The sequence below is a fragment of the Engraulis encrasicolus genome, chromosome 13 (genome assembly GCF_034702125.1).
Source record: "Engraulis encrasicolus isolate BLACKSEA-1 chromosome 13, IST_EnEncr_1.0, whole genome shotgun sequence".
NCBI classification, from domain to species: Eukaryota; Metazoa; Chordata; class Actinopteri; order Clupeiformes; family Engraulidae; genus Engraulis; species Engraulis encrasicolus.
Window position 1 is genome coordinate 49,993,197 of NC_085869.1, and position 15,000 is coordinate 50,008,196.

The 15,000-nt window shown below is 45.4% G+C and overlaps 1 protein-coding gene across 1 annotated transcript in view; it reads right to left on the reverse strand.

The window, feature by feature from the left end:
- Positions 1-2,255: 2,255 nt before the first annotated feature.
- Positions 2,256-15,000, reverse strand: part of slc49a4 (solute carrier family 49 member 4) — a 72,340-nt gene continuing 59,595 nt past the window's right edge. The window contains exon 9 of the mRNA XM_063214202.1: positions 2,256-5,647. Within this exon, the coding sequence (XP_063070272.1) occupies positions 5,532-5,647 (116 nt within the window). The 3' untranslated portion in view covers positions 2,256-5,531. The remainder of the gene's footprint in view (positions 5,648-15,000) is intronic.

A 15,000-nucleotide genomic window follows, 5' to 3' on the forward strand; every position in this document is an offset into this window, starting at 1 on the left:
AACATGATAGACTAATTCACTCAATGGTGTGTATTTCAGCAATTCTGCAATGCTAGGTTGGGGCCCCTAGACTGCAGCCTGGAAGGTCTACACACTCTGGTAAACAAACTCAGGTAAAAACGGAAAACACTTTGGACAGACTTGAATGACTGTTGAAGTGTTCAAAAAGCACAGTGTTTTGTATTGGCAATATCTAGCCCTATTGTTGCACTGCCAGTGGCAGCACATTGAAAAAAGGAAAAGGAAAAAGCAAGGTCTGATAAAAGAAAGGTACACACATTGTCAAAGCTGTGATGCATTCAAAGATATTCGCATTTCCAATGTCGTTTTGAGCTTTCCACCGTCTGAGCAGCACAAAAAAGTTAGTACAGGAAGGATAGGCTGTTTCTACAGTTTCTTCTGTTTCTTCATAAAGAGAAGCCTTTATTTAAACATATTCAGCAAGACTTTTTCTTGGGCTTCTACATAGCCATAGCTCCCTTTGAAACCACAGCAAACGAAATGCAGTGAAGGACAACGGAAGGCTGTATCATAGTGTTCTAAGTTGTATATTTTCCATACATTGTAGCCTATTCTGTCTGCTCTATTTCTTAGCTCCTGTGCTGGCAAAGGACTGTTTGAAGCACCACATTCTTGCATGAAGCACCACATCCAAACAAACACTTCGCATAGCGCAGATCAATTCACTTGATGAGTTTCAGTTCTTCAAAAAAATAAAACATGTAAATAAAAGGTTCAGCTGGTAACAAGGGGCCTCATGGCTACATCCCCACTGTGGTTGTTGTAGGAGCTCTGTTGTTTTCCTCTCAGGCAGCAAAGGGATTAGAAGTAGTAATTATTCTGTTTACGTTTAATCATAGCATTTTAATGGCCGCATTGTTTTTATCTCTTCTTCTTCTTTTTTTGCACGTGTTTGTGTGAAGCGCGCTGAACTGCCAGCATGAGATGTACTATAGCCTATAAATATGCTTGCCTCGTATAGCCTTTTTGCAGCACCCATATCTCTTTTCCACTGCCGTTTTTTATGGTAGGCCTACAGCTCGACACAACGCTACTCGGCCGCCACTTTTTGCTTTTCAAATAGGCACAAAGAGTGGCGGCAGAGTTGTGCTGTGTCGAGCTGTAGGCCTACCAGAAAACCGGCAGTGGAAAAGAGGCATTAGTCTCCACATTTTGCATTCTCTCCATATCTCCTTGCAATACCGCTGAGACACGCTGTAAAATACCGGTCGAGTTTTCGTTTTGACTCGTGTAGTGCCAGTTGTACATGGAGCTGTTCCAGTTACACTGCTGAGAAGATGCTCCGGAATGTTCAAGAATGTTCTGGAATCCTTCTGTGGCAGGCTGGCACCAGGTTAACATTTAGACTTGTGCAAGATGCTCAGCAGCGGTGCTCCTCAGCACTGTCCCACAGGACACATGTTACACATCTGCAGGCTGAGAGAAACAAGATGTCTGGCGGGCTCTGGCTCTGTAAGGCAAAGGGAGCATTTACTGCCCTTTGAGGAAAACGGAGAAAGTAGCACTGAGCAATGTGTCTTGAGCTGAGGCAGGGTTCGGGTCTCAACATACATGGGATGAATGTAAGTGTGCTATATAAGGATAGTATATGTGCAATGATGTGTGTAATACCTGTGTGCAATGTCAGTATTAATGCATGTATGTGTGCAACTTAATGCCTTAATTTCCCCCTGGGATCAATATATGACATTACTCTATACTCTACTATACTACACGCTCGCGCACACACATACAGACACGCGCACCTATCAATGACCCCATTCTAAGCTAAGAGAGAAAGATGGCTGTGTATAGGTGAGTGTCTGTGTGAGAGTGAGAGAGTGTGGTGTGAGGGCTGCAGTGCTGTTGACTCTGACATGGCGTGCTTGCAACACATGAACTCGCTCAAGTGGAAGGTCATGATTTGTTTCTATCATGGGAGGTGCGTGTTTGTGCTGTGCTGTGCTGTGCGAACCTATTGGAGTCGAGTGTATGTGTTTGTTTAAGTATGCAATGATGAGCGCAATTCGAAGGCTGTTTCAAGGGAGTGGTGGTATTTTTATACGTTGCCCTGCTAACCGAAGTAGTGGAGGCTTGCACGAACATTTCCCACAGAAGAAGTGCATTGTTGATGATATACTGTAAATATAACTTCCACCGTGAACATGTTGACGCACAGTCTCTTGCAGCAGTTGCTGTGGAGTTGTCTTTTACAGAGAAAGCAAGGCCAGGCAGACTATATTTTTTATGAAAAAAGAAGTCATTTTAATAAGGTGCAGAGAAAAAAAACTGTTGACGTACATCTTCCCTCACAATAGGTGCAAAAGGGGACAAGGAGATCCCGAAACACGGCACAACACAAAAAATAACAGAGCCGGCACAGGGTCTCACATGACCCCGGCACAGCATGTCGAGGGTGTTCATCTTCATCACAGTGGGGGTAGGGACAGCAAGAGAGGGGGAACATAAAAAGTAAAATGAGGAAAAGAAGGACAGGAGGTATAAAGGAGGGGGTAAAAGGAGAAGAATAAAAATGTACAGTCACGGTTAATTAAGGCAATATTTTAACCACATTAAAATAAAAAAAGACATACCATCTTTTTCTTCTTTTTTTTAACAATGTGGAATTGTTTTGCATGGGGCATTATTAAACTCTCTTCCCTTCTCTCTGTTCTAATGTAGCACAGCACATGAAAAGAACAGAGGTAGGGGTGCGCGCAGACAAAAAAAAAGATCGCCAACCACCATTCAATCACTTTTTAAAAACATCCCACCTCCTCCACACTCTACTCAACCCCGTTTAAAGAGGGTATTTAAAAGAAACAGGTCATGTGAAGTCCATGTGGTGCAAACTATCTCTCTGAAGACCCTCGGCAAGACATCTAACCAATCGCAGTCAACCCTGTTCTCGTGCTGGGTAAGAGGTCTCTCTCTCTCTCTCTCTCTTTCGCTCTCGCTCTCTCTCTCTTCATTTCTCGTTCTCTTTGAAGCTCTGTGCTTTAATCAGGGGTGCTGGGACAGGGCCAGGAGCGACCCTTTGCCCAGTTGTACGCATTTCATTAGGCCTGGGCTGAGCCTCGTCCTGCCCCAAGCAGCATGTACCCTGCCAAGCCTCAAAGGCCAGGGGTCCCCAATATGGCCAGCCTGTGGAGACACAGTAGGCAAGGCTGTGCGCTAGTGTGTGTGTGTGTGTGTGTGTGTGTGTGTGTGTGTGTGTGTGTGTGTGTGTGTGTGTCTATGGGGAGATGATGGAATGGGGGAGCTGGTTAAACAACTTAATAGAGGATCCAAAGGACAGCAGGGGGTACACCTCGAAAAAGTCTCTGCGTGCGCACACACGCACGCAAGAACGCACGCACGCACGCACGCACGCAAGCGCACGCGCACACGCACACACACACACGAAAAGTCTCATCAATGAATCGAGGTCACAGCTTACAGGAGGAATTCCCTCAACGCACACAAAAAAGAAAAAGAAAGAAGCCTCAAGGCTCATCAGATGCTTTGACGTGACAGGGGACATGAGCAAGAGAGGTTGAAGTCGCTGCTGAAGGTGAAGGGTGGTTGGTTCATTGGTTGGTTTGCTGGACACAGCGCGCCCTGCTGGTGAACTCTGTGCATTGCGGTCACAGCAGGGTCATCTGTGCTACTTGGAGCAGACTGGCTGGCTCTTTGTGTTGAACGGAGCGGGTCCTTTGTCATAGACATACACAGTCCTCATGGTGTGTTGAAAAATTTAACAGTCCTTTTGTTATCCACAGAATTACTCTGGCAGAATTAGTGTTTGTAATCCCTTGAATAAATAAACATCGGTATGAACAAGTACAGCAAAATGTATCAAAACTGAGTTTCATTATATATACATATTAAAAAAACAGTTTATAACATGCTTGGCACAAGTTTAAGGTTAGGCTTCATTGAGAACCGGAGAGGTTGCAGAGAAAAAGTTCCACGACTAGTAACTAGCATCATGTGAAATGTCATCTCAAACCCTACTACAGTGGTGCATTGGTGAGGTTTTGTAGTTCACTGGTGTCCCTGTTCCAGTGGAAATGTTAAAACGTCTAACTCATAATTAATCTTAGCAGAACAAAAAAAAAACATAAATAAAACTAAATAGGCTGTTGGATGCCTGCATGTTCAAGTGAGAGTCAAGCCAAGTCAAGTGTAAGTCCATGTCCGAACATAGCCCATGTTACTGGGGAAAAAATAACTTCCCCTCAACTTCAGCCAATCACGACTAACCTAATTTCCAGCCCAGCATCACACAGCTGGGAATCGGAAAGGGTCCACATTTGACCATTTTGGTAAAAGAGGGCAGTGGGAGGAAGGGGAGCTGAACTTGGAGCCGTATGCCATTAAAATAATTGGCTCACAGGTCGTTAAAAGCTCTCCAGCACCACCAGCACCTCCCCAGGAACCGTTCCTCAGCAACAGAGGTTATGGGTAGCAGAGGCCATGGAGTGCTACCTGGTTACCATGGTGCCACCATCCATGGGCAGGATGTGTGGCGGTCTATATTATCCAACCCAGTCTCACACAGGGTGCGTCAATGTATGCGGCCAAAAGTACATATGCTCAAGGCTCAATACAGTTTTGGACTTTAAATGTCCCCTCTTTTGGGTCGCATTATGACTCAAAAGGCCAGGTTGTCTAATCCTTCACCTAGTGTAAACCTTAATTTGCACTTAACCGTCACTGAAACCTGCTTGTAACAGTGGCAGCCTTGTTAGTCATGATGTGGCGGCCATGTCAGTATATTGCATGGCAGTACATTGAGACTTGGCCATCATGTCAACATATGATGGAGTGGGGGGGCTTTGAGACTGTGTCGATATCATCAGCAGCGTGACTTAACATAGTTATGTGGTAGTAGGGGGCACCAGTGGGTCTGTCTACTACGTACTTCAACTATGACTTAAACAAACAAACAAAAGCAATAAAAAATGAAACAAACTTCCACCTTTCGCCCAATACAAAAGAACATTGTAAACAACTGAAGTCCCTCATGCCAAAACCTGCAGGTGACACCGTCATCACCTTCATCATCATGTTTATATATTTACATTTACATAATATTTATATATAAAACTATAACATTAATAATTATAAAACGATATCAAGACAGAGAGAGAGAAAAAAAATCTCAGTGTTGGTAAGACGTCTACGCTAATCGACACTGCTAGTCGACGACTTGCAGCTCGTCTTTTCCTCCCTTGTCATCACAATCGATATCACACAAAAAAGCAACGGTCAATGTTGTTACATATGCTTACAACGACAACAACAAGAACATCACACCCACGCAGCATGTCCGCTCACAAGGTTGAAGTCGATTAAAAACCAGGAACAGAGACACAGCGCCATGTCCTGCTGTTTCTATTCAGTTTCCTCTTCTTTGTGCAATTCGGCGCTAAAAACAAAACAGTTTTCCAGTCCATCTCTTCATCATTCATTCTTTCTTCTTCTTTCTTCTTTTTTTTAAAAAAGGGGGGGGCTCCCATCCTCCTTGTGTAAAATCGATCCACTGCTCAGACAGACACAAAGACATCCATGTAGAGGCGGTCGTAGGACTCTCGGAACATGAGAACGAGGATGAGGCTGAAGACACAGGAGCCCGTCAGACACCAGTTCAACCAGGATGTATCTGAAAAAGAAGAAAAAGGAAACAAAGACAAAATAATGTTAATAATAATGATATAATTATACAAACTTTAACCCCTTAAGACACTACCCCTGTTATAGATTAGCTGTTACCAGAATGGCAATGACCAATTTTTTTTTTTTTTTTTTAATTGTAAGAAAAGATTATGCACTGTCATAGTGGTGTAGTAAGTTTTTTTTTTTTTATCAGTGACTATTACAACCTCCCAGCGGCGGGTCGGTGCCTGGTAAGGGGCTACAGAAGAAGAAGAAGAAGAAGAAGAAGAAGAAGAAGAAGAAGAAGAAGAAGAAGAAGAAGAAGAAGAAGAAGAAGAAGAAGAAGAAGAAGAAGAAGAAGAAGAAGAAGAAGAAGAAGAAGAAGAAGAAGAAGAAGAAGAAGAAGAAGAAGAAGATCATAGCACAATTCCTAGAATCCAGCTCGAAGTGCTTCAAAACTTTGGCACACCATTCACAATCACACAATTCAGTCTCAGCCAGGTTCATCCTGAATGGCAGCTCAATAGTGAAGAGGCGTGTGGAGACATGAGTGTTGTGTAAGGATTTCCGTGGCCTTGGTTGGCTAAAAGGACGATTAGACTTGGGAGCACTCTGCTAAAAACAGAATTCTTTGAAGTGCACAGGGGGTTTGATGTGTGGTGAAAGATGCACAGCTTGCATCTGCCAAATGCTTCAACAGCTGTTGTGCCTTTTTGTCTTCTCCAACTCAATTTGTTGTTGTGTATTGTAATTTTTCTTTAACCGGGGCAGTCACATCGAGAATAAACCCCATTTTCAAATGCCAAGAAGCTTTCTCTGCGTTGGCAGAAATATCTCAGCCGAGAGAGACAAACCGAGACCCGTTTTGACATTATAACTTCATGAGGCCCTTCTCCTCTGTGCTCACTCAGGAAAGTCTGCGGAAAAACCTGACTTTAAACTTTCCGAAAAAACAACTCAACGTAATCAACCCAGTTACGGCTGTCACTGAGTCAGAAAGAGAGAGCGCGCAAGCAGAACATTCATCATAGATTCCTATTTAACTGTGCTGAGGAGGAGACTGCATCTCGCTCCGGTACTGAGAGAAAGTTTCTGCCCTTAGGACTGAGAGCACGTCGCTACCGACTCAGCATTCATCCAGCTGCTTTTGCTCTCGTGAGAAGCCGAGGGTGACAGTATTTTAGCATCTTTCTACACCCAGTCAGACATGCTTGAAATTCATTCGACATTAAGACGGAATCTTTTTTTGGCACATTTACTTGCCGATAGGCTAGGATGGATGAAATAGGTTAAACACGAAACAAGAAAAAATATGATGTGCATAAACGACAAAACAAAATGCCATTCAAGAACTACTGTCAGAGGTTCTGAATAGAAAGGGCTGAACGTAGGGAAGCTAAAGTGACTGTGCAGTAGCATCATTTTCAGGAAGAAACTGAACAGTCTCTCTCTCTCTCTCTCTCTCTCTCTCTCTCTCTCTCTCTCTCTCTCTCTTTCTCTCTCTCTCTCTCTCTCTCTCTCTCTCTCTCTCTCTCTCTCTCTCTCTCTCTCTCTCTCTCTCTCATCTGCAGTCACGGCAAGCTAGAGACTCCAAATATAGCAGGGAAATAAGGGAAAATAAGCAGGTCAACCAAGCAGACCCCATGGAACTCAGACAGCCTGTTCATCATCTTCATTCAAAATAGCTTTGTTGTTGTGTGTGGTGTGCAGGGTCTGGTGGTGGTGGTGGTGGGCTGTGGCATGGTGCGCTGTGGTGGTGTCTGGACTGAGATAGCAAAGGGGGTGGGGGGTGCACTGGTGATCAATGAGCCCACCGAGCCGAGCTTTAGCTGGGCTGGGCCGCACGCAGGGCGCCGCATTGGATCGATCACTGGAAGCAAAGCATGCTGGGTCATCAAGGTGTTCTGGGAGGGCCCCGTGCAGGAGATCAAAAACACGAAACGTCACGGTGGGTCACGACTGACAAACAAAATAAAAATGAAAAAGAAAGTAGGGGAAGTGTGAGAGACGTAAAGAAAGAGGATGCAAAATGCTGGAAATGCTGAAAAAACCCCACCACTGAGAGTTTTCATGTTTGAGAGTTTGTTTAGGGCAAGTTTTCGAGCAAGCTTCCTTTTTCTTGGAAATAAAGTTTAGGAGCTTCACAGGAGTTAAGCGTATTTTGAGTGCTGCTCGTCTTTTACAACTACTCTACTGCTCATTTGTCTAGAGGGTTGGCAACCGTTCTAAAGAGCAACCAAGTGAAATAAAAACAAAATAAACAAACACAGGTAAGTAAATAAATAAAATGGCTGAAAGAGTGAAGAAAGCAAGACAGAGGAGCAATGAGTACAAGCAGACAAGGCAGGATGGGACTGCTCGATATGCTGCCAGCTCACAGGCAAAGATAGAAACAAGCACTCACAGACACACACAGACACACAGACACACAGACACACACACACACACACACACACACACACACACACACACACACACACACACACACACACACACACACACACACACACACACACACACACACACACACACATTAATTCACCTGCACTCAACAACAACACACACAAACACACATAAGGACACAGACACAGACACAGACAAAGACACACACACACACACACACACACACACACACACACACACACCGACAGAGGGAGACACATGGTGTGAGAGAGATGGGTCTCATTAATCAGGGCCTCAGTGGCTCTGGCCCAGGTGAAGGCGGCCGGCGTCTCCGTGGGGTTAATAGAATTGTGTTTATCTGGCCCGCTGGCCCCCTCCGCACTGCACCGCACCGCACCACGCCGCACCTCGCACCACGCCGCACCTCACACCGACCGCACTCAGCATGGCCTCTCCCTCCCATCTCATCAATTTAGGCAAGGGAGAGAGGCGCGTCAGGCACAGGTAGCAGAGCGGAGAGGAGAAGAGATGAGGGAGAGGAAGGAGGATGGAGGGAAGGAGAGTGGGGGGGGGGGTGGAAGAGAGGAGAAGGAGAGGAGTGTGTGGCGGAGAGCAAAGGAGAGTGGAGGGGAGGGAGAGAGAGAATGGTATATGAGACCAGATCAGAATGTTGGGGAGAGGTGGAAAGGTGAGGAGAGTGGTGGAGGGGAGGGGAGAAGAGTGGAGTAGGGGAGGGGAGGAGAGGAAAGGAGAGTACTGGAGGAGAGGAGATGAGAGCGGAGGAGAGTGTTGAGGACAGCAGAGGAGAGTGGAGGAGGAGAGAGGGAGATATTGGAGAAGAGAGGTGTAGGGGAGTGGAGGAGGAGGGTGGAGGATAGGAGAGCAGAGCAAAGTGGAGGAGAGTAGAAGAAGTGGAGGAGAAGAGAGGAGAGAGGTGTAGGGGAGTGGAGGAGGAGGGTGGAGGATAGGAGAGCAGAGCAAAGTGGAGGAGAGGAGGAGAAGAAGTGGAGGAGAAGAGAGGAGAGAGGTGTAGGGGAGTGGAGGAGGAGTGTGGAGGATAGGAGAGCAGAGCAAAGTGGAGGAGAGTAGAAGAAGTGGAGGAGAAGAGAGGAGAGAGGTGTAGGGGAGGCGGTGCTGAACCAGAGGTGGTAGCGGGCGCGGGTCAGTGGCTAGCCAATGAATGCTAATGAGTGAGCAGCGCTCCGGCTCACGGGGCGGCTAATCCGATCAAACGCTTCCGCGGGGAGAGTGGAGCGTAGGAGAGAGAGAGAGAGAGGAAGAGAGAGAGTGGAGAAGAGGAGTGGAGAAGAGGAGAGAGGTGAAGCTCCTTCTGTGAAGAGTAGGGGCGGGGGGGATGGAATGTGTGCATGCACAAGAGAGAGAGGTGAGGAGAAGAGAAGAGTGGTGGAGCTGTTTCCACGAGGAGGAGGGTGCAGGGGGAGAGCGGAGTGGGGGAGAGAGAGGTAGAGAGTAGAGAAGAGGAGTGGAGAAGAGGAGAGGTCCGTGAGGAGTGAGGCGTGGGGGGGGGATGGGGAGCATCTGAGGGTAAGGCTGCTAAACTCTCATTTCGCTGTTGTTTGTGTTTACAGGCACTTGGTGCAGACACTTAATAGGAAAGGGCATGCATCCAATCACAAAGTCTCTCTTTTGCTGTTTACCGACGCGAAACACTGCCTTCCTACTGCTACTTTTTCCCACAATACATTTCTTTGCGATAAAACACGTTTTTGTTGTCTTTTGTTTTGAATTGCTTTCCTCATGTTTTCCCCCCTTACCACTCTCTTCGCTTCCAACCCTTTCTATCTTTTTTCCCAGACTGTCCTTTTCTTGGTGTTGTCCATTTTCATTTTGCTGTCTTCTTTTTAGTCGCATGAGTGCACAAAACTCTACATGCCATTATGTTGGTCAGTCCGTCAATCCATTGGAAACCAACAGGTGCACGTGGCATTCGCATGTGATGTAAGTCTTTCGATATGGTTTTCTAACCACTCTCTCTATCCTTGCTTCCATTATTTCTAAGCCCGTACCGCTTAACCATGACTGCCCATCTGTGGATTCTTTGAGGACATGGAGCTGATTTGGTTGCTTTCTGTCAAATAGCCAATGCAAAAGTAGAAAAAAACAAAACCCAATAGTTTCTTTCTAACACAAGTAAAGTACTGAGTGACTGGTCTTAAGTTAATATACGGCAATGTACCTGATTCTGCGCTAGTTGAATCAAATCAGGGGATTCTCTTTTTAGGTTTTCATTTTATTTCCAGTAACAACCACATATACCCACCTCACCTCCTCTACAATGTGATAACTGTTGTAATCGCCATGTAATATGCTAGTGTGGTGTACTTACACCATAAATTAATTCCGCGTTCACTTTGCCCACCTCTGCTTGCAGTTGCAGATGTTAAAGGTGCACTGTGTAGGATGGTGGCCAGAACAGGTATTGCCACTATGCTGCTCATTAAAACTGTGGTTCCTATTGCCAAATTTGATATTTTCATTACTATTTACTAAATAATGAATGAATATTTATTAGTACGACCAAAGTACAATTAGTTATGCAGCTAAAAGTGTCTATTTCTGGAAATTCAATATGGAGAAGATCCACCTTTCCATGTATGAAAAGTGCAATGTTCCCCTGTCATAATGAATACTTAGAATTTAATGGTGGTGGTAAGTATTCATGACAAAGGTAACATTTGGAAAGAAACTGCTAAAAATATTACACAGTGCACGTTTAAATGGTCAAAGAGCCTGATATGAGTCTGATGTGCCAGTGTGTTGTGTTGATGGCTCCAGTGCAGTGCCCTCTGCATGGTCAGCCAGGACAGACAGCTGGAGCTGTTAAGGGCCAAGGAGACATCTCGTTTACCTCACTGACACCACACCAGCTCCTCACACGCTTGTACTGTGTGTGTGTGTGTGTGTGTGTGTGTGTGTGTGTGTGTGTGTGTGTGTGTGTGTGTGTGTGTGTGTGTGTGTGTGTGTGTGTGTGTTTGTAGTGGGCTGATTGGGAAGAGCCAAGGCACCTCAGACATGCTGGCTTTTATTGCTGTAATTACTTTTAATTGTTGATGATTCATCGCACCAACTGACAAGAGTGCTTTTGCTGTAAGTGTGTGTGTGAATGTAAATTGAAGTGTGTGTGTGTGTGTGTGTGTGTGTGTGTGTGTGTGTGTGTGTGTGTGTGTGTGTGTGTGTGTGTGTGTGTGTGTGTGTGTGTGTGTGTGTGTGAAGGACAGAGCTTAATGTCAGTGTTCTTTTCCTTTCAGCACCGCGACCAGTGGACAGCTGAAAGTTAGACAGTCCAATTATCTCTGCATGCAAGGACATCAGGGCAGAACACACACACACACACACACACACACACACACACACACACACACACACACACACACACACACACACACACACACACACACACACACACACACACACACACACACACACACACACACACACACACACACACACACACACACAGAGCTTGACATGAATGTAATCACCTCCCTTTCTCTGGAGAAAACAACAAACCCATCATATAGAACCATTACATTCAAATTACACATTCAGCTCATTTATTAGTATTCTAACGGCTGTGGTTCCACGGCTGAAGACGTGATGAAAGGCTCAAATTATCTTAGAGAGGCCATTTTTTTTTCAGGAGCGTAGCTTTAGGTGTGTGTGTGTGTGTGTGTGTGTGTGTGTGTGTGTGTGTGTGTGTGTGTGTGTGTGTGTGTGTGTGTGTGTGTGTGTGTGTGTGTGTGTGTGTGTGTGTGTGTGTGTGTGTGTGTGTGTGTGTGTGTGAGTGTGTGTGTGTGTGCGCGAGCGCGTGTGTGTTGAATGTGTCTGTGTGTTGATGGTGTGTTGAAATGGCACATGAAAGACAAGATGTGTGAACAAACAAAGCAACAACAAAAAAACCCTAACAGAAAAAGCAAACAGACAAATAAACAAAACAAAAAAAAGCCAACACAGATCAGATCTGCTAATAGGTATGCAGACAATGCCTCTTTGGGAGATGAGATGAGACGTTGGAAGGGGTGAAGAAACAGCGGGGAAGAGAGAAAAAGAAAAGGAGAGAGGGGGGGAGGGGAGTGGGGTGAAGCTGTCTGACCTAGCAGTGGCATATAAATAACAGGGGAAGAGGAGAGAGAGAGAGAGAGAGAGAGAGAGAGAGAGAGAGAGAGAGAGAGAGAGAGAGAGAGAGAGAGAGAGAGAGAGAGAGAGAGCGAGAGAGAGAGAGGAGAAAGAGGAGAGAAAAAAGAGAGAGGAGAGAGAGGAGAGAGAAAAGAGAGAGCTTGTGGATGGGGACCTGTGGAGAGGGAGTGGCAGGGATGGGTTGGTGGGTGGGTGGGAGTTGCGGGGGACTTTTGATGGAGACACAAAGAGGACAGGGGCTCATTTGGCCTGCAAGTGTGAATGTGCGGACATCTGTGTGTGTGTGTGTCTGAGTTTCACAGTTTGTGTGTGTGTGAGAGAGAAAAAAACACGCAAAGACAGAAAGAGAGCAAGAAAGAGAGAAAGAAAGACATAAAAAAAGAAAAGAGAAAGAAGGGAAGAGATGAGGAGAGAGACAAAGTGTGTTTGTGTTGATACATGTACCTGTATGTGTCTGTGCGTGCGTCTTTCCACGTGAGTGTGTGTGTGTGTGTGTGTGCGCGTGCACGCGTGGTTCAGACCTGCTTGGCATTCCGGCCGCTCACCTGTGCTACATCACAGAGACACGAGACACTGGGAGAAAAATCACCGCCGGCGTAAAGTGACAGTGATGTTCTCATTCACACAGTGTGTGTGTGTGTGTGTGTGTGTGTGTGTGTGTGTGTGTGTGTCTCTCTGTGTGTGTGTGCGTGCGTGTGTTTTTGTGGTTTGTGTGTGTGTGTGTGTGTGTGTGTGTGTGTGTGTGTGTGTGTGTGTGTGTGTGTGTGTGTGTGTGTGTGTGTGTGTGTGTGTCTGCGGTTTGTGTGTGTGTGCATGTGTGTGTGTGTGTGCGTGTGTGCCTATTGCTACCAGTGCTGAGGTTGTGTCTGCCGCTGGGGTGAAGGGAATTTTCTGAGGGTCACTGAATTTTTATCAGCAGCTTAAAGACTATTTAAGGATGAGGACACTCCCACTCCGTGATAGAGCCTGGCAATTGCGATTGCAAGTCGCTTCGAGACTTTAGTCTGGCCAGGCAAAACATCTAACATATTTCAAAATCCTCCGGAAAAACCGAAGCAATCAATACTGGGCATCTGCAAAGACGCACAACTTCAGTTAGAAGTTGAGAGAAGGAATAGGTAGTGCGATTGAAACTTCAACTAATACCATATGGAGGCATTTCATAAACAAGAGCTAGAAGCATCCTTTGCCTCTCCCGCTGAGAAATGTTGTAGATAGTTTGCCAGGCCAGACTTAAGTCTCAATGAAACCTGCATGCGCGATAGCCAGGCTAATTCTATGGCCCTACTGCCTTTGCGAACAGTTACGATCCTAGTGACCCAAGTGGATGAATGTAGATTGTGTAAATTTGTAATAGCTGTATATGATGGTAGTGAAAGGGAGGAGAGCTGTCCTAACTGGCTTCAAATCTCTGGAGTGCTCTGAGCTGCTAAAGACAAGATCCAGACTCACTGGTGTAAGAGCCAGAGTGGAGCCACAACCCTAGTGATGATCACTCAATCAAAATGACGTTTATGCTGCTGGACAACTTTATTTTGATTAATATAATAAATTAATCAATATTTCTCTCTCATGGCTCATTTCTACAACTGCAGTGCTGAGGAGGGAAAGAGGTTGGACACAAATGCTCTCTGTCCGTTTCCAATCTCAGCCAATTATGTTAAAATAAACATTTGCAAACAGATCAGACACGTTTCCAACTCATTTACGGTAAACAAGATTCATGCTTTGTTTGCTTTTACCAGAACTGACGTGTTGCAGCATCTATTGTGTGGGAAAGAAGATGGGTGGGGAAGACGAGCAGGAATCCAACTAGGCAAGTGCAGAAAACACATGCATGTTTGAAGTGAAGGTCCACACTTAGTCCTTTGTGTGAAATGGAGAAAGGCATGTCTAGAAATGGAAAAGTAAATGTGTATTTTTTCACAGTTTGTTTCAGGGTTAGAAATGCTAATGAGAAGATAATTCAATGTGTGCATGCGATACTGAGCTCAAAACAAGGTGAAATTCATCATCTCAATCTCACAATCCACTGAAAACCCAATTTTTTATGTTTCTGAAATTCCTCAAACAAATGGTGCCGACATTTGTCTTCCTCCAAACTAGACACCAATAAAAAATTTTAAAATCACACAGCTGTGTTTTTTTCCGCTCCCAAAAACAAAATGTGTAAAACAGTTGCCCGATATTGGTGTTGCAATCATTGATTCAACAAGTATGTTCTGAAAGATCCAGACAGTCAGACTGGGGAATAGAGTGGGGATGAAAAGAGGTTTATTGACCTGCAGTCAGTATCGGCACACATCTGGGTCGTTTCAAATACCAACCGCTTCTGCCGTCAGCAGTGAAAAGTTTGGCTTGTTTTCATGGTGGACTGGTTTGTTTGTAGTGCTAAGGACAGCCGAGTGTGAATATGTATGTGTGTGCGTGCGTGAGTGCGTGCTTGTGTGTGATAGAGAGTGAGAGACTGTGTGTGTGTGTGTGTGTGTGTGTGTGTGTGTGTGTACTGTACGTCAGAGTAGGAATGTGTGTATGAGTGTGTATGTGTGCGATAGAGGTGGGCTTTGGTTAGCAGGGCAAGGCTATAAGAGCCATCTGATGAAACAAGCAGAAATCCACATCAGCCTGAATCCCTATCAGATTCAGCTGTCTGCAGGTGAACCCGAGGGAACAGACATCAAAAACATTCTCTCTCTCACACACACACACACACACACACACACACACACACACACACACACACACACACACACACACACACACACACACACACACACACACACACACACACACACACAC